Source organism: Homalodisca vitripennis, chromosome 3 (assembly GCF_021130785.1).
Source record: "Homalodisca vitripennis isolate AUS2020 chromosome 3, UT_GWSS_2.1, whole genome shotgun sequence".
NCBI lineage: Eukaryota > Metazoa > Arthropoda > Insecta > Hemiptera > Cicadellidae > Homalodisca > Homalodisca vitripennis.
In genome coordinates, this window is record NC_060209.1 from 74,751,770 (window position 1) to 74,773,484 (window position 21,715).

General features: G+C 31.9%; 1 protein-coding gene across 1 annotated transcript; it reads left to right on the forward strand.

The window, feature by feature from the left end:
• Nucleotides 1-8,120: 8,120 nt before the first annotated feature.
• LOC124358659 (neuropeptide F receptor-like) lies at nt 8,121-18,464 on the forward strand. Its single transcript, XM_046810962.1, has 5 exons — nt 8,121-8,273; nt 9,773-10,022; nt 10,998-11,164; nt 14,710-14,962; nt 16,429-18,464. Exons 1-5 carry the CDS (start codon nt 8,133-8,135, stop codon nt 16,779-16,781), a joined length of 1,164 nt encoding a protein of 387 aa, XP_046666918.1. The 5' UTR covers nt 8,121-8,132; the 3' UTR covers nt 16,782-18,464.
• Nucleotides 18,465-21,715: the final 3,251 nt, after the last annotated feature.

Below are 21,715 nucleotides of genomic sequence, written 5' to 3' on the forward strand. Positions count from 1 at the left end.
CAATACCGGTAATTATTTTAGATGATTAGAGAGATGATTTGAAGATATTCCTGATTTAACGGTAAAATACAATTCTACGTTATTGAAGTTACTTATCGATGTCGAGTATAATGAGGGATTAATACTGAAATTTCTATTCTATTAAAGTATAAAAATCTTCTTTTCTCACTGGATTTTTCTTGGAATTTTTATTTAGTTTTTTTTAATGAAAAGTTTATTTTTGTGTAATTTATCATTGAATATAAATATAAATTTTAAAGTTAAAAGAGTTTGAAATCTTTCGTGTTGTGAAGACTATATATGTAGATGGCCACAACGATAAAATAAATAGTTTTATTATTTAATTCACACTAAGACAACATCATTGAAACGCAAATTTTAAATTAGGGATAATAGATTATTATTGTAAAGTAAAAAGTAAAAAATTTATTTTAGTGAAATTTTCACATTCATTAGTTTATAAGTACAGAAGAAAGTTTACTTTAGAAAAATACCTTTACTGTTGATACCTTGTGTTCAATGGAATTAAAAACTATTATTCTCTTTTCCAAGGCGCTGAGTTAAACTAAACTTTTAGAATCTATACATCACAAACTCTACTTTATAAGTAATGGAATTAAGTTAGAGGAAGATTTTGAAATTTATTATACTGCATTATTCCACGCCTTCCACTAGATCTAATAAACAGTTATAATACTATTATAAGCACTCCATAGACCCAGTTTAACCTAGTTATAATTTAATAACGAGTATCAATGGAATATATTTAGATATATCATATAGTTACTGTATTTGGTTACAATGACATGTTTTAATCATTAAAAATTATGAAATTGAATTTTACAAAATTGTAACTACTCCTGGAATCTCTGCATGGAGAAACACCCAAATTATTACAATAGTTTATGTTTATTTATTTTATTACAAAAAACCCGAATTTCTACAACATAATTTGATATGTAAAAGCTTAATTATATAAATTACTGAGTTATTGAACATTTAATTTAAAAGAGAACAAGAATTAAGTATTTATTAACACAAATGTTGAACAAATTATATTTCTGTAATTAATAATGTGATATATTGATATCAGTAGTTGAATAATGCAAGTCGCGTATGAGAGATAATTAATTTAGCATACTTATACGTCTACGTGTGAATGAATCATAACTTTACAAGAAAGGCGTGATAACTATTTTTTATATAGTTTAGACGGTATTACATTTTGTAAGAGATGCTGTCATTATAAATTTAAAATGCAGCCTTTTCGCAATCCTGACATTGTGCACTCCACTATCTTAAAGAAAGTGCACTGCAAAGTGAAATTATGTGACCCACTTCACATCATTATTCACATATACGCCACGAAGTTCAGACATAAAACACTTTGTAAAAGTTACTTCTATTTTACATTTCCTATGTATTTCTTTATATCTATTTTGTTATTACACTATATATTTTTGTTTTGTTGCTGAATATCGTAAGAATAATTCAGTATACTTAATTAAAGAAGGCATATTTCAGGAGAATTAACACCTATGACTTAGTCTAGAAATATATTCTTTTATTTACACTCATCTATCAGACAAATTTAATATTCATATCAGGAATCGTACGGAAATCATTAGATGTCTACACAGTGTTGTGATGGTAAACAACGTAGACTGAAATAGAAAATCAGTATCTTGATAGAAATATGACGTTAACATTAAAATAGTAAAGGTAGCAACAGATTATTACGTTTTATATAGCCAAACGCATTGCACATAAATCACCCAACTTCAGAAAGCTCTAGGTGACTATTGGGTCGATTAAGACTTAGTTTATATCTCTTCAAGCTCCTAAGTTGTCCGTAAATACTGGAAGTGATATTTTTAAGCCAAAAAGACTCTAACGTTAAAGTTGTCTCTGGAAATAAATAAAAACTGATTTGAATTTTAGAAGGAGACGCCAATCTCCATTTTCAGTCTTATTCTGGCGGTATAAATATATGGGCCGTATAAAGGCCTCTGATCTTTGCGTGGATCTTATCAAACAGAACAAGGAAGAACTGTACTACTGATAAAAAAAATGGTCAAAAGAGGACTGGAATTTGCACTATATTTAACTCAGAACTAAAATCAGACAATTTAGACAACTCAGCATCAAGTATTAGTTAATCAGCCTTGATAAAATGACGGTTTTATTAGTTCTAAACAGTTTTTTCAGGTGATGACAACTATTATGCAACAACTAGATCATAAACTTGTACAGTGGAATAATGTTTTTTTTGTCTCACCTTTAAACACATAATGTCAGCACTGTGTCAAAAATCGTCAGTATCAACAAACTCTTCCGATGCCTTAGCCTTATCAAAAGTAGTATGATATTTATCCAGAAGTTGTATTAGTCCCTAAATATGACTATTGTAAAGCCAAAATAGAACTGACGAATATCATCATCAAAACATGTCAATACCTTAAATAGATTACCAATGTCATGATCTGTAAATGTTGTAACTGATATTGTAAAGTAACCGAATTCGGTATGTAATGGCTCACACTAAGAATATTTATGTTCAGCAATCTCTAAAACTGCTTGGATTCAAATAAAAACTAAATATGAGTAAGCTATGTTATTAAGTAACTGTATAATTAATAAGTAATATGTTAAAGTTAACCATTTTTAAAGACCATGTACTTAAACAGCCTAAAAAAATTTGTAACTTTTTGTCTTGAATTTTTTTATTCTATTAAATTAACAATATAAAGTACCGTTTTGGAAGTGTGAAAATGATTGTTCTATGATATCTACAACTAGTCTATATGTTTGTGCGAAACGAGCTCTTTGAAAAAGAAAACTTTAAAATTAGATAATTAAATACGCTATCAATGTATTTATATAACATAAAGTTAAAACTAGTGACAGTAATAGTATATGTTTTGTTATTACTTCCACCTAAAGTTGACTTTAATTGAAGTTTGAAGCAAATCTTTTCAGGCAATAGAAAATTATTTTGGTATATCAGGCTAAACAATAAAGCGGCTGTTTTAATTTATAATATTCTGTATTATTAAGACAGTTGTAATTCTCTATGAAATTTACATTTCGAACAGCTGCCTCATATTTTCAAACTATAAAATAAAAATGGATATATAAAACCATAAGAGGCCGTTTTAAAAACATGAATGTAACAACGGCAAGTTTTGCAAGTTTCCACAGGATAAAAATAAAACTAGAAGCATCCTTTGATCAGATGTTTTCGATATGACAGTGTCATGTGAACCCTCGGTGTAGATATAGACAAAGAAGTTAGGTGGATTCAGCTTCTTCCAAGAGAACGTCATCCATCGCCGTGGGTGGATACTTTTGCTCCAGGTGTCTGATGCACAAATTCATCAAGTTTGATTTCGAACTGTTTGCTTTAAAATGTATTCTTGAAAATATTCAATGCATTAATTTAGCTGAAAGAATCACTTTACTTCAAGACCGTTTTTGTTTTTAACCTAATACATAGTCATGGTGTCATCATATTGAACCATTCTGCCATGATGGATTTAAGAATGCAACCTATTAATGAGGGAAACATACGAAATCAATTGCACGAGACCTATCAAAACCAGAGACCTTGCGTGTCGTAAACTATATTTTAAAATTAAGTATTTTTAAGATTTCCTTGATGAATATCTCTAATATTTTTGAAGTAAAAAGATAAGATGTAACGTAACAAATGAAGTGTATGATTCAATAATAAAAAATACAACAAGGAAAATATCTGTTCTTACACTTTGGTGCACTTCAATAGATTCAGTAAGCTTTTTGATTTATACTTTGAAAGTATAATGAGTACTCAGTAAGGTCTGTAAAACAAAGCAAGTGAACCGTTTGTCGTATAATTATATTTCTTATTTTTAAAGTTAGCTGTTAAATTCCTAAAAGAAAAAACTGAAGTTTGGAATCACACGAAATCGATTTTGGAATTTTTCTATAGATTTTCTTTGTAAAACTTAATCTTTTTAATACAATAATCTTTTGTACAATAATCTATTTTAATAAATAATCAAATAAAGATTCACTATTGTCATCTACATCTATCGTAACCCCGAAAGCCAATTAGCATTGTATAGGGACATAACTTGGTTTTGTAGTTATACAATGATGGATGTTTCTTAAGAATGAAATCTATTATCAGTCGGTCTAGTTTTAGTGAAGATTAAAATGGGACGCTTGCCGGTTGGAAATAGTTATGTCACTGACAGTTAAATATATAAGTAGAGTAAAATACATTACTTATAGTATGTGTATATCAATAGCTGGCGCTGGTTTAACAAGTATAGACGCGTCTGACGATCGATTTAAGTGTTAAGCAAAAAAAAATATGATCTATATAAGCATGATGATTTCATCGATTTCAAGAAAGAACCCCTTTTGCACTTATAATAATGCTACAAAATGGCTGTCCGCTCCTGTACTGTTTATTGAAGACAACAGCAACTCAAAATTCTGGACGTCTCACTGAGATTATTAAGTTGTGAACAGAAATTTCTAGTGATGCTTCAAGTTCTATATGGTAACAGAAACGGTTGTTAAATAACTTGAAAAAAGTTTGTATAGTAATAGTTCATTTTTGACCTCTTATTAGGCTAACTATGTTTCCTCAAATAGTTATAAAAAAGCAGGTGCTTTGCACTATCAATAAAGATGACTTAATCTCCCAAGAGTGTGAAGTAGATGTTATTCCTAGTTTCTAGTATATAGAATTAATATAAACTGTGTATAACATTTAAATTTAAGGAGTGAAAATACACTAGCAAAGGATTGTAAACAAAAAGAGTACTTTATGATTAAAGCAGGTGGTACTTGTACCAATATATTACACGAAGAGCGAACCAAAATTACGCTATTTTACATTGCGGTGAAATGTATACTGAAAGAAAAAGAGAAAGCAATCCCAATTGTGTCACGATATAAGCATTCTGTATCCATTCTTAGAACAGCAATTGTGCAGTTCAGAAGATTTGAGACTCTTAACCGCACCATCCTCAGGCCATTATCCGTAACGATGCGTGTAACTACTGAGCCGAAGAGAGGTATAGCTGGGACCTGAAACTGTGTCATTCTGGATCCATTCTTAGAACAGCAAATGTGCAGTTCAGAAGATTTGAGACTCTTAACCTCACTAACCTCAGGCCATTATCCGTAACGATGCGTGTAACTACTGAGGCGAAGAGAGGTATAGCTGGGACCTGAAACTGTGTCATTCTGGATCCATTCTTAGAACAGCAAATGTGCAGTTCAGAAGATTTGAGACTCTTAACCGCAACATCCTCAGGCCATTATCCGTAACGATGCGTGTAACTACTGAACCAAAGAGAGGTATAGCTGGTACCTGAAACTGTGTCATTCTGGATCCATTCTTAGAACAGCAAATGTGCAGTTCAGAACATTTGAGACTCTTAACCGCACCATCCTCAGGCCATTATCCGTAACGATGCGTGTAACTACTGAACCAAAGAGAGGTATAGTTGGGACCTGAAACTGTGTCATTCTGGAAACTGCTTTCAGAAGTGTTGTCTAACAGCCAGTAGAAAGTTACGAGGGTAAACTGTTATTTTTATTTATATGTATGTATATATATATATATATATATATATATATATATATATATATATATATATAATTATAGATAATTATAGATTAAATTACAAATCTTATTATTTATATACAAAGTAATAAAGAGCTAAGCTTTTGTAATTAAAGAAAAATATTTACTGTAAAAACTTTTTGAAACCGGTTATACTCATTTTCCATTACAAATAAAGTAAATCACATTTTACTTTTTTACGATCTTTTATCATAATTTGTCCTTTAAATGAACAAATTTGTCAACAAATTTAAAAACATTGCAATGGCTATTTTTTTAATATAAGTTTACATGGTATTCTTAAATTCCATTAATTCAAATGAACACAACTAAGAATGTTTGTTTTGTCTTTCAATGGAATAGTATCGTTATTACTAGTTTTGTTGTATAACTAATAAATGGTTCCAAGAAAAGGAAGGTAACGTATTACATTCTTCCTAGTACAGTTGTACATTCCTTATTCACATTCATTTCAATTATTGCAGTGTATAAGAGACTTAAATTATGTATGTCAACAAAATGCATAAGTATCCATTTCACGGTTAAATAACATATAATTAACTAGTATAAAACGAATTATACAATATTGAGTAACATTAAATGCCATAAACACATTTTATCTTATTTTTAATAGAACCATATTATAAAACCAGTCTTGATCTGCGGATGCGGTATCTTTTTAATCAGTACTCAAAGAGGTTGTCATACGATATTCAACATGTTAAACAAAACGAGCTAATATTCAACCTTTACAAATATTCAGGGTGATTCACGAGGATATGCAGAAATTGTGGGAGCTCTTTGTACATGTAAAAATAATGGAAAAATTAATATAAACATAGGTCCCAAAATGCTTCGTTAAAATTACAGTTAGTTAAAGATTTCCCAGGATTTTAGCTCACCATGTAAAACGAGGTCTTTCTGAAATTATAGCAAGGTAGATTAAATTGGGAATTCAATGATTTAATACGGTTTTTGACCTGATAAATTGAATAAAACAGGTCCCAGAACTATAAGTTAAATACATTTTTTGAAAACCCGAGTCAATTGTAAAATTTGAACGAAGATACATATGTTTTGGGGCAACAATAAATTTGAACAAGAAATTACGTTTCCACTTAGTTTGCCTGAAAATCTCAAAGTTCAACATATTGAATATTATAAACTTCAGTTCAATTTATGGAAAAATGCATATGTCCAATGGAGCATAAATCTTTTGTCCACCTCCGAAAAACGGGTTGTGATTATTTAGTAAAAATTAATTATATTTTTTATACTGGTTAATACATATTAAGTTTCTGCAATAATGGTAATAAACATTTAACAATTTAATACACATATTTAATATCTCTATAATATGCTGTAATATTGTTTGTTTAATCAGGAATGTTGTGAGGTCGTGCTAAGTAGAAGGTGATGTGTGTATCAGTATAGTGAATATTTAATCCATGGTACCTCCAATGAGTAATACCAAGGCTGTCTGACATATCGAAAACTGCCCAGTCATGTTCGTAAATTCAATTTAATACTAGCATAGGCAATATTCTAGTAACAAACTAGCTCGTAATACTGTAGGAGGATTATGTATTCAGTATTATTTTTTCACTTTAAAATCCTAAATGTGAACCTATGACTACTGTATGTATCCAAATATAATATATTTATTAGTAATCTAGCTATTTAGTTTCTCTCTTTATTTGTCTGAATACGATATTTTTTGTAGCCAGGATTATATATGAATGAATACATAGTATAAACCGTTTATCAACTTGATCTACATTTTTAAAGGAATAATTTAGTAGTGCAACATTCCCTTCGATTATAGTCTTGAAAATAATATTATAAAACAAATTAGGAGTGAGCTAAGCCACGTGTCACGTAGCAGGTTTCGCTGAGGTTAAAGATAATTAGTTCATTTTAACCCCAAGACGACCTGCAGACAGATAGACAAACGGAACATCATAGACAAAAGAAACTTTTACATGCCCGAGCCAAAAAATTAGAAATCGTCATTCTAATTTTTTCAATGTTTTATTAACGCTTAATCAAATAAATTCTATGCTTGGACTTGCTCCATTTTAAAATTATTTCAGTCTATTTAGAAATTAAGTTTTATTAAAAACTCAGCAGATAAAAGTGCTTTTAGGATATCTTTCCAGGCAAAAAAAAAAAATACTTTTATTGTATGAATTCCAGACTCGTTATTTGAAGTTTTATTGAATTCAATATTTATTTATAAGGATAGATTTACGTTAAGCATCACGTATTTAAACATTTATAATTAAAACAGAACCTTTTTTAAGGAAAAAGTAATTAGATGAATTGATTAAAGTAGTGCTTCATCGATAAAATTTGAAAACAATGTTTCAAGGTAGTAACGAGACACGTCAAAGCTGTGTAGCGAAACGCTAATATAAGATTCACAATATTCATATTATATTACAGTATTGTTTTCAGGCAGAGTTTGAGAAGTAACACAAAATTGAGTAATTGAACATGACTGGGACACATGACCCCAAGTGTTGTGTACACTGAGTCGAATGCAGAGTATTGTTTAACAATGGAGATCAATGGGACTTTCAACTTTAGCCTGGACGAAGCCTACAAAATCTTGGTGGAACACAGTAGAAGAAACACAAATGTAGACAAGGTGAAGTAGCAATTTTTACTAGCTTAATAGATATGTTGATATTTTACATTCTTATATTAGTTCCAAGAAGAAGTTGTCAAGCATACACCAAAACACTACATTGTCTTTGGAGTTTTGCAAATTTTTCTTTGGCTATGGGAATTTGCTTAGGGTGCAAATGTTATTTTATGTTCCCATATCATAAATGGTCAATTATTTCTGAATGATAATTAGTTTTGATCTAAAAAACCCTTCTACAAACGTTGAAGTTCATACCTTGAAATTTATTTGTTTACGCCAAGGATAAGTTTGTTTCATATAAGCTGAATATGGCACATATGGGACTATGCTTTTTTTGATAAATAGCTATTTGAAATCGAAACATGTTTGTAAATATTATTAATAAACGATAATATCAGGCTGTATGAAGTTCTTTTATTATCTTGTTACACGTCACAAACGTAAACATTTAAACATAATAAATGTGGACATATTAATTTCATCGTAGTTTCAGTACCAAACATTTAATAAGAATATGGAAACATCCAGAATATCGGTGTTGATACAGAAAAATGGTTAGGAAAAATATAAGCAGAAATGTAAGGTATTAATACATTTGTTTATATAAGACAATAAACAACAGGATCCAAATCCGGTGGACAGACACTCTACCCTGGCTTTACGGAACACACTCTACCCTGGCTTTACGGAACATTCAATATTGTCTTGTACATAAGTCCGCCTATAACCCTTTATTATCGCAGATCGGTAATAGCCTGTTTTGTTGTCGTCATCATCAATATTGCCATTAACCTCCGTACATATGCAATTATATAATTGAGTAACAATGTTGGGCAGCTTTAATCACATAAAAACGAAGTATATTTATTCAAAGTATTCCATATAATATGATTATCAAACAGTTTAATACTTTGATGTGCATGTTTATAAAAATTTTTTGCTGATGTTGAAAAATAAAGTAAACGTCACCATTAGCTATATCAGAGATAAAGCCTATAATAACTAAAAATATCAATCTCACTGTTTCAGCTGTTACGTGATATCTCTAGGTGACAGAGCATGTGCTAATAGCTGCCTCAATTCTCCTCATAATTCTGGGCCTGTCCGCCAACTTTTCTGTGAGGTTCGCGGTCACCTTAGGTGCACACATCCCCTAATATGTTCAGTGTGAACCTTACCCTCTCAGATATGTCCTTGTGTGTCATATATATGTCTTTCAATCTATTCACGATCATTCGTCTTGTAATAGTTATTACTGTGTGGCCCCTATGTTACTGAGCATGTATTGATGACCGTCTTCTGTCTCCTTATAGTGCTTAGCCTGTTCACGAACTTGATAGCGAGGTTCGTGGTTGCCCGGACACCTCAGATGTACACAGATCGTAATCTGTTCATCGTGATCCATAGACTCTCATACATGACTTTATGTGCCATATGTATGCATTTTACTGTACTCAATCATATTCGCCTTGTAACACTTGTTACTGTGCTATATCTAGATAACCGAGAATGTGCTGATAGCCGTCTACTCTCTCCTTATAATGCTGGGCCTGTTCGCAAATTTGGTGGTGAGCTTCGTGGTTGCCCGGAGACCTCAGATGCACACAGCTCGTAATCTGTTCATCGTGAACCTAACCCTCTCAGACATGACCTTGTGTGTGATCTGCATGCCTTTCACTCTACTCAAGATCATCCGCCGCGAGTGGTCCATGGGTGAACTCTTGTGCAAGCTAGTCCCTGTCTTGCAAGGTAATAAATGAGTATTATATGACAAAACAAACTCACTTAGTACTCACTGGTACTTGTTTCAAACCGATTTTTATCTTGAAATTAGGCACTGTGATTTTATATACAAAGCCCAAAATTCTATATTAATATAAATAATCATTACGTATTAGAATTATTTAATTTTGATAACTAAAACTTCAGTTAATATTTATGGCTGCCGTTTTTTACAGTTATAGTTTTTTAAGTTGAAAGTGCCTTTGTTGTAAGGAGATCATATAACGACCACTCATTTTAGTTACTAAATAAAAATAATGAGATAGCATTTTAGGCACTAATCATGATTGATTATTTTTTATATTGGAAAATTCAAATAGAAGTCTACATTATATTTCCAGAGAGAATATCTCAGTAATATACCAAGAGAAAATTTCTTTATTTAATTTCTGCCCTCTTCACAAATATTTTGGCACAATCTGTAAATATGGCTTAAGGTATATGAGTTTTACTGTCACCAAAATGTTTATTGGAACGCGTCAATTAAAGTTGCTTGAAACATACGTAACTTTTAATTATATAGAGTTTTAAATATCATATCCATCTTCCGAATAATTTTTCACTGATTATTTGGGAGATTTTAAATGATAAAAATAAGTTATATTAGTTCTTTGACGTCAAACTAGGGCGTACAGAGAATGAAACACTGTTATATCTACTTGGTGTGATCAGGGCACGAAACAAACGGGTAGTCTGCCTTAGCCTGTACTGTACTGTACTGTTCCATGAAAGCTACAATAAAGTGTTTGTCCTATTGTGTGTATCTGGCTGCTATACATAGTATAATTGGCTCAGTCAACCATGCATTAAACGTTTTTGGAAACAGTTTGAATGGAAATCCTACAAGGTAATCATAGGTTCCTCCGCTAAAGGATTACCTATTTGCCTTTTATTTGGTTGAGCAGTAGAGTTCCTATTACTAGTATCTATTTTTGTGTTCAGGGACCAACATCCTTGTGTCCGTGGGTACCATTACAGTAATAGCTCTGGACCGTTACTTCACTATAGTACACGCTCATGATGGCACCAGCCGTACTAGAGTGGTATGTTCCATAGTGTGTGTTTGGCTGCTGTCTCTTATCGCTACTCTACCAATATTTTTCTACCAGGTACGCTATTAAGTTTTTAGCTCTATATTGAATTAACATTACATACATTTTAAAACATTCTTGTACACTCATGTTTTTAAATTTCAAATTACTATTAATTTAATAATACACACTAAACTTGAATGGACAGGTACAACAACAAGGAGTTCTGGCTTTGTTATATATACAATAAATCGATAAGAAACATTATAACTATCTGTATATCCAAGTACTAATATTTTCAGAACTACTATTAGTATATACCTTCCACTCAAACATACTCTGGGTTAACTAAAACCTGTGTCACTTAATTTAACCACCATATGCATGTCTAGAAACCGTACATAAATAACCGCAAATTTCGGGATTTTGGGGTACAAGGGTAGATAAATAGGTCTCGTCTACTGCGGGAGATTACTTTTGTTTGGGCTCCCTAAGTTTTATTTGCTGTTTCTAGCCTAGACATAAGAGCGTGCCACTCCCTGCTTGCTTTGACTGGATAGGCTTTTACAGAGGGGTAAAAGCCCCTTCTACCAGAGACATATGACGAATATTAATTCCCAAAACCCTTTCTTATGATCTTAAAAGGAGGCGGCCCCTATCCCCAATCTTACCCGTTTGAACTTAAGCGCAATTTATTAGCTTCTTTAATAGGGAAAATTTTTTATATTATTATTTTTGTTTCTAATTATCTTTTAGAATATTTTAATAATTTATGATTATAACTCAAAGAAAGGGGACAATGAACAATAGGATACTCACTGGCATTCTTAATACTGACCTTTTTTTATTTAAATGTATTCTCCCATAACAAATGACAGCATGATATTTTTTTTTTGAGAATATACTTTTAAATCTATCAAGTCAAATCAGTGTTATTTAACTTCCACCCCGACCGTCTCTGCAATATAATAGGGAATACACAGATTTCATATCGACGGTTACTACTAATTGTCTCTATTACATCCTACCATTGTCCATGATCTCTTGAAATTAATTTGGCACCTCCATGTTTTCCTTTACTTATGCAATCACCAATTAAAGTCTTCTTTTAATCAATTCAGAATTATATAATGGTATTACTCAATATACTCAATTCTTTTACATGTTTTAATGACGGTCGCTTTGATTTTTCTTATTTGCTTATTTTTTAAACTTCAAATTAGTTTTAAACCATTTATTGCCATGATTACTGTTACCAAAATCCAAAAAGTATTAACGTTGCTTTCCCAGATGCCTATTTCTTCAGTATTTTCAACCATTCCTTATTTATATCTTCACTGTAAGCAATACTTACGTCAAACACAGGAAATATTTTGTATACATTGAATTGAATAATTGTAAAGATGCAAATAACTACAAAACTGAACCTTTTATTACCAAATTTACATTAATAGAATGGTTGGATTTCCTAATTTACTGTGTTGCTATAATATGTCCTATCTTATACAGCTCAAGTGATCTCTCTGGGAGCCCTTCAAAAGGGTTAACAGTTTATATGTGTATTTGAACTGTTATGATCTATATGTATTAACGTGTGTAGCTGTGCCATTCATTTTGATTTTTTGGACGACAGTAACATTCTCATAGTTTGGTCTAATATAAAGTAAAATAGGTTCATGATTTAACCAACAAAATACAATAAAACAGTAACGTTATTAAATACTTGTATATCTATTAAACAGCTGTTTATTATTTGTCTTCCTTTAATTAATGTTTTTCTTTTAAGGTACCTGTCATCTAGTCTGGTTCTTTTATACTGGTGTTTAAAAAAATTCAGATATCTTTATATTAACAGTGTATATTATTAAAAAATGTTATGATTTCCCTACTATCTTGGGAAAGCTTAGCTAATTATTTTACTGCTACAACGTTTTATTACACACAAAGTGATTAATTAAGATGTTAGATGATATCAGTTGGTCTGAACGATGGTACACACTAAGCCAGGACTAACGACCCCCTCGTGTATACTAAGTGTATACAGGCAGTTATGCTAATAGATAACAGTTCTGATTGGTTCGATTACGGTAGTACTAAACGCAGTAGTTGTAATGATGGATGTCCTTACTAGTTGATTCGGTTAGAGAATAACACGGGATTTATATAAAGTCTGATCCCCTTTTATACAAACTTGACTAGATAATATGACTAAACTACACATTTCTGGTGTGATTAACTGAAACTAATAAGTAGACTTAAATATACTGCAACGTTATTATTTATATTCAATGTGTATTTTATTGAAGATGTAGGCTAACTATGATAATTTTGCAAAATAGGGATTTTTCACTGTATTTATGTTTGGGTTAGTTTGCATTTTAGGAAGGTTTGGAATTATTAACAATTTCGCACAATTCCTACACAAAGAGCTTAAAAACATTTGCGTAGTTCGTTTACGGACCTAGCTACTGTGTATAAAATTATTTACGTATGTATTTATATTACAAACTTAGCAGTTATAAACATTGATTTATCGTAGTAAAGTTAAACTCTTTTAAAGTAAAACTAAATATATTATTAAGGATCAAAAAACTGTAGTTCGTTTGGATTAATATTATGCAAATGATTAATATCATGGTAAAACTTAAAATTTCCAAGCAGTTCTGCTTTGACCCACTTTGGACTATGGACAGACGTTGGTGCCACGGTTAAGTTTTATCGTATGTACAAGATATTATACATTTTAGATTATTATTAAAATATAATTACGTCAAACCAACTGTAGTAATGTAATAAATGTGATACACCATTAATATTTAATTATTTATAATAACAAAATAAAAACCTTTTTTAATTTTATACATTTGAAAATTCGCTTAATTCTCCACCCCATTTCAGAAACGTATTATTCAAGAGTATCATTTAAGCAATTGTAACCATCTTAAAGCTAATTATAAAAAGTATACACGAAACTAAAACAAACGATATCTGGTAAACCAATGAAGAAGCCTTAAAAATTACATATCTTTGTACTAAACATAAAACACCCTACATCAACAATAAAGATTTCAAACGCGCCTTTTTTGTACGAAAAGTACTTTTCAATATTTGATAAAGAAAATGAAATTCTCTGCCATTCTGCTAAGTAAATAGTTATTATTTTGTACCAGATGATTATTATTCTAGCCATTTCAGTGGGAATGCCCATGGAACATCCTATAAGTGGTGCTCTATAAACTATTAAAAAATATGGTTTTATTAGCTCCAAAATTTATTTTCTACTTCTATTATGTTTTCTCTCGGAAATCTATAGAAATTATGAATAAAGTCTTTGTATTAATTTTTAATTGAAAAGAATGCGGGATATGAATTCTTAAAGTAGGATTTACAAAGTAAATTAAGTTAATGTAAGATACTACAGTATTACCAGTTCATGCACAATGAACGTTCAACACATATGTCAGGATATGTTTGTCATTACACATTGTACAGATTTAAAACTCCAGAGATTTGTTTAGAAAGTTGGCCTTTCCAAACCTCAAGGTGATTTTCACTGCCGTTATCTTGCATATAAAAGTAGTGGTTTGAATATCATATGTCTTTTGATATCTTAACTCTTGCAGGTAGTAGAGCCTTTCAAGTTCCAAGAAGTTGTCCTCTACGAGATTTGTATAGAGAGTTGGCCTTCTCAGCACTTGAAGGTGATGTACTCTGCTGCCATCTTGCTGGTCCAAGCAGTGATCCCTGCGCTGGTTGTGGGAGGCGTGCATGCTAGTATCTCCTCTCACCTGCACGCGCACGCCAAAACACAACGGGACTCTCGGAGAGCACAGCGAGAGTTAGCCAGGAACAAACGCACTACTCTGCTACTATCCGGTATGTAAATACATGTAATTATATAAGTCGGTGACTTTATACTTCCACGAAAATATTACATTTTATAATTTTACACTAATTTAATACCTTGGGATGACAGTACATTTAAAGGTTTTAATTAACACCCGGTTCATGGTCTAGAAATTTACTTGAATTAAATATTCTAACGTTAGTATACAATTATTCACACCACAAAATAGAACTAGTTGAATTATATTAAATATGATTCAACAAGTTTAACTCTTCATACCACGCTATTAGATTGTAACGAAGGTTGAGTTCTGAGATGTTAGGCGTTATTGTATAGAGCAGTTTTCAGTCATACAATTGTAAAACAACACAGACAGGTCCAATAACTCACATACACAGAACGTGAAGAGTTAACGTGATTGGCTGAACCTCAACCAATTACTGATCCAACTGTTAAATCAGAAACCAATATGGCCTCCCCAGGAGGGTTCGCTTGTGGCTTGTTTATGTCAGCCAGTTACTGGGTACAGCAAAAACGAATGTTTTACTTAAAAATAGGCAACCTTTTAGATATCCACGAGCGGTTGATCCTTAGCGCACATGTAAGATAATAAGGTAAAAGGGGCTAACTGATAGGTCTTGTGGACTGGAGAGAATGCCTTTTGGAATGGGTTGAGCTAACTTGATGTTAGAGGTTTGTGTATTCTAAACAGGAGTGTTTATGGCTACTCCTGCCCTCTATGAATGAATGATGTTAAAACATATCTTCTAAGGGGACATGAGATAATGAATGCTATCCCTCCCAAAGAAATCTTAACAGAAGGTGGCCAGCTACCATCAACCTTCGCCATCCTTAATATTTACTCACTCCGGAAGCGGTTCAAAGGTCCTTTATAGGACTAAGTGCAAAGTGGAGTACTTCTTCCTGTCCTAAGGACATCTCAGACGGTTCGGCTTTAGGTAATCCGATGCTGTTACCTTCGTATAAATTGCTTATAACTTCACTTAATATTTCACTTAACAATTAGGATATTAAATGAAATGCTAATGCTTGGGAAGAATTTCATTGCATGATTGGTTTCGTAACTATCTTTTTTCGCTCAACTAAAATTCATAGTGTGCGTGTGTTGTTGATCCCAATGTGTTTACTAACCTATCTAGATATTAAATTGTTTGATTTACTAAAGTTGACTGAAGCAAAACTACGTGTGATTTTACAGATTAAAATGTTACTCAGGGAAAGGAGTATTCAATAGCTTGTAATTATTATGGATTAGGTCAATAAAAGTTTCACAATCCCAGTTTCAAAGTATAATCATTGTTTTACATAATAGTAAGAGTGCATTTATATATTAAATATGTATCAAAACATTTTCACTGTTAGTCGTGGCTTAAACTACACATGCGACCACTATAATAATTAAGAAAGTTAAGAAGTAAAATTTTGTTATTGTATATAAACTGTAACCTTGTAACCATATCTTTTAACATTGCAGTGGTGGCTATACTGTTCGCAATCAGCTGGCTACCGCTGGGTATTTTCTCGCTCGTCTCCGAGGTAGTTGCTCCACCTGACAGCTCCCAGTCACTGTACTTGACCTTGGCAGTGTGTCACGTGATCGCCATGTCCTCCGCGGTCTCCAACCCCGTCATGTACGGCTGGATGAACTCAAACATCCGCCAGGAACTGATGCAACTACTACCCTTCAAGCGGCGGCGCCCTGTGGTGGAAGAGGCTACGACTCGCACCGCCCTCCACACAAACTGCCGCAAGGAGAGCGTTACTCTGCTGGTCTACAACGGAGATAGACCGCCTGCTCCCTCCAACACTGTCCTTACTGAGGTTTAGGCTTTATACTGAATTGAAGTTACTGTATCCCGAATGGAGCGGCCCGTGGTAGAAGAGTCTACAACTCATACCGCCCTACACACGTATCGTGAGAATTTGAAAACATTTATGTTTCTATAGTATTAATTGGAAATCCTCTGCAAACTTATATGGAACGAAATTAAATTTTTGTTGTTAATCAGTTTTTATTTGCCATCCACGAAGATCTCACTGTTGCAGTAATTGTTCACATACATAAATATTCAAAATTAAAAAACTTATTCATGTGTTTGTATTTTAAGGAATTTCTGTAAGGTGGTTTAAAATAAAATACAAAACTTTGTACTATTTGATACCAACATTATTTGGTATTATTTCGTAGGCAATACTTTTCCAATATTTTGTTTATATATTTACACTTGTACAATTTTAATTTTTATCTTATGCATAAAACCTAAATGAAACCCATTGAAAGGAAAGAATATATATTTAAATGGTTATTAATGGTTTTAAGTCGAAGTAACTGGTTGGCATGTTTACAGTTATTAATATTTTTCTAATGGTTAAATATAACCGTGCCTGTATAAGGGTAATATATAAGGAAGGCCAGATATATAATGCAGTTGTGATAGTGATTCAATGGAGTGATCCATTATCCAATATCAGCAACAAGCTTTGAATATTATTTACGATATGTATTCATAAATATTTCTAGAGACTATATATTGTTGTGTCTTTTGTAACCATGTAGTTTTTAATAAAAATATGTCAATGGCATAACGTTTACGTTTTTAATTTAACTAACAGTCTTTTAAAACGTGATCAATGATTCAATGAATGCTTATCTCATCGACCAAGAGACTTTGGACGACATGCGATGACAGCAGATAACACCCAAAGAAACCCGATGATCTTGGTCCCAAGGATTCAAAAATTGTAAAATGTGATAATATAGGTGTAAAAGTAACTCACTAAAAATCACAGACTTCAGGGATGATTTGAAATTCATATGTTCAGATTAATGTTTTAACAGTAACTCACCTAGGCCTAACAATTATTATGTATTTTTTAGTGCTAAACCTTGTTGAATTATTTAATGGGGTGTCACGGGTCATACTTATGTCATACTTCTGACATACATGACTGTCACAATATTACATTACATGGTGAGAACTCTACTGTTTATAATAGAAAAAGTAATTCTATACCGGTAACTACAAGTAACAAAAATAAAGTATACGATAAGTAGTCCTAAGCCCATAAAAAATAAATAATTGTTTATTTGCCTTCATCTATTGTTAAGCCACATTAGTTTTACCATGGAAATTCATTATTTGCGATATTGAAAATTCGAAAATATAACAGGATTCTCGATATTTAAGATCACCGTGCTTTATGAGATTAGAAGACTACATTTCTAGTATTATAGTCTCTCCTCTTCTAAAATCGACCAGTCAGAAATTGACTACAATACAGGTTACACGTAAAAAAATGTTAGTATAGCTGAAGAATAAATTATTTCTTATTTTAAGTCTTTTGTCACCTGAAGAAGAGGTTACAATCTTCAAGTCTTGGTCATATTATTGTTTAATAACGATGGTAAATGTCAAACATCCTGATGAATTGGATTTTTGTAATAAGTTTTGGTCAAACTATGTGGTGAACTGAAAAGTCAATGCTGGCCAATACATCTATCAGTATGCAGCAGGAAGGAAATCACAATTAAATACATTAACCAGCGTAATCTGTTACAACAAGAAAACAGAAGCCTTCCTAAAATGTTTTAGGTAATTTCCACGTTTAAAACAGAATCCAATTTTACATACCTATATGTATTAGAATTTGAAACTTGAAGAAGATGGCAGAGTTCATCAGTTCTTGTATCTCAATTCGGTTCTCATGAAATGAAACTTTTACGAATACTTACGAATGTTCTATTTTTATTTTTAAAGCCATTGTTTACTGTTAGGTCAGGTCTGAATTGTATCAACATTAAATATGTGGAAATAAAGGCCGTTTTATTATAATATATGTATATATATATATAAACCCTCGCAAACTATCTGATTATATATCGTCAGTAAAGACAATTCAATAAGGAACTATGTGCATCACAGCACTTTTCATTGCAGTTGTTAGTGCACGCGCCGTAACATTTTTTAGACTTAGAGCGTTATAAACATCATAATGTTACAGTTACTGTACCTAAGTACTCGAGCAGAGCTATCACAGTTTCTTATGAGTAGAGTTATTCTGTTGTCATTCTTCGTGTAGTAGTCCTTCTTCTGTCCACTAATATACTTGTATACCTGATGTAATGGATCTGAATAGAGTGAGACGGTGGTGAGTTCTACATCGACCACTACTCAGTAGTGAGAAGTTTCTTGTGTGTCAAGATGAAATCACAAGCGAATATATTAAAGCTCCTGTTTTCGTTCATTTCTGAGTTTGAAGCATTTTAGAATGGAAGGATTGTGAAGGAAACAGGATTTTACTGGTTCAATGGATGTTCATAATTTGTAAGCTAAAGCCCGGTAAAATAATTTTAGAGATAGAAAAAAACCTTTGAATTAGGCATCATTTTATTAGGACCTGTCTAACTTGCTTATTATAAAAAATTTTCCCAGGAAACTATTAATTTATAATATTTTATGCTTGAGTGTTACCTAATAGTACACAAGATAAACTGTGTGTGATTTAACATTATATATAAGTTAAACACAAATTTCCTATAGAAGTGTTTCAATAACACAAACTTTAACTTTTTGTAAAACGCATGTGCTTAAACATTCAGTAAATATTTTAAGTTAAAAAATGCTAAAACAAGCAAAAAAACAAGGTAATTGATGAATATATTAGTTTATTTGTTTAGCATAAATTCAAAATTATCTTAGTAACTATTTTAAGTTGTGTACGTGTCTGCCTTACATCTCTCATTCTTCTAAAAATCTCTGCTACTGGTTACTTTCTTTGTAGCCTCGAAAGAAGAAAATCATCGGCTTTCTTCAATGCGAAAGCATTTAATCTTCTAAATACCCATTAAATGCCAATACAACATTGGAAAACCCCTTTTTAAAGTTTTCTATTTCGATATTTGGGTATTCATTTTTCTGGTATACTAATCCTATATATTTTTGAAAGATTCGTTGAAATTTCGTTTTAACGTCTACGTGTTGTTAGAAATTGTTTTGATATTTGCGATGCAACATGTGTATAATGTCTATATTCCTTAAAGAGCTATTATTATTTTAAATTTAGCCATCAAGGCATTTCGAAGTAGAAAAATATTGTGGTAATAGTGGAAATATAGGTCCTACAGCCTTCATTACCACAATAGGAATTGAATTTGTTGTTTTAACTCTCATTCCGCAAGGCAGATTGAATATCAATATTCCTCATGTTAATATGCGTCTTCACATTTGTAGCATAAAAACAGATGTTTAATTATAAAATTACATGTATATAAATTTAGTTATATTTGAAATTAGAGAATTTAATTCAATACTTAGGCACATTTTCTGAAAGGGAGATAAATGTCATTGGCCCTTCATCTGTAGAAGTAGTACCAGTATAACCAAATTATTATATTTTATACCTTTAAAAACAGAAGTTATTGCATATTTGAGACTGCTGGCTCAGCTACGTGTTAGCCAGGTGTTAGGAAGTTTTTACTGAAGTATTACAATTTAACGACCACTATCAGAAAAAATAAAGGTACAATATAAACAACATGGTAACCCCGCACTCTATGTCGAGTTGAAAAACGCACACAATAATTAATACATAATATACACTAATTTCTATAATATTCAACTCTTAATAGACAACTCTTAATAGCTCGTTAAATTTTTAAAATGACCTTAACAGCGTCATTCAATGTTAAGGTAAGCTAAACTTCATAGCCACTGGACATTGTATTTGATAATACTCGCAAGTAATCCAAGCATACGGTTCTTCAGATACAAACAGAATTCACAATGAACTGGATAAAAGTCATATATTCTACGTGAATGTAACCTCTGATCTTCCTCTGTTCTAGCTAAGAGGGATAAACCATAGTAAACACCAAAGTCCGACTCACGGTTTACTATTTAATGTTACACTCGGTTTATAAACGCCAAGATTGTAACATACTTGAAATTTAGTCAGGACGAATTACTTTTGCATTTAGGTAAACTACGGCTTTCGCATCAAAAACCGTTCTAAACTTGTACGTTCCAAAAGTAAAGAACTAAAGCTTGCTTATGAGGTTAAATGGACTAAGCATGCAGGTTTCCTAATGTTTAAACAGGTTTTGAAGCCAATATGACCGGAGACGTTGCCGTAAGATTGTATGAGATTTAGTATGAGTTGCCAAGAACACTTAATACAACAATATTTAAATAGTTAATGTTCATTTTAACTCCAGTTTTTCTTCTTCTCAGTGCTGCGTCTGAAATCTGACGCTTTCACAGGCCGGAATATGGAGTCATATATTTCTTAGTTTCTACATCAGAGACAAGTATATTACAAATTATTATATACTACAGGCGAAAAGATGATTTCATTGCCAACCTAAATATATGTAAAAATATCCTTAATCTAAATAAAGGTTTTCTGATAAAGTTGAACTTTTTATACCGTAGTAAGACATACTAAAGTGCGAGAGGGAGCACTACATAACTTCGTTATTATAAAAGGGTGAACATCGTATTAAGATGCAATAAAAGAGTGCGCCATCAAGTCCCTCCACCAAACAGTAAACTATTCTTAATAAAACATAATACTCTCACTCTAAAAAGGTAACACCTGGTTATTTCACTCAGTAAAGTGAGGTAGCTTCTGTTATCATATGGCCTTGCCTGTTTTATGGCATCCAAACATAACATGTTCGATGCTATCGATAGCTGATAAGAATCCTTTAAAACTAACAAAATGTACAACAATTGATATCTCTTATCCAGTATAATATCGAG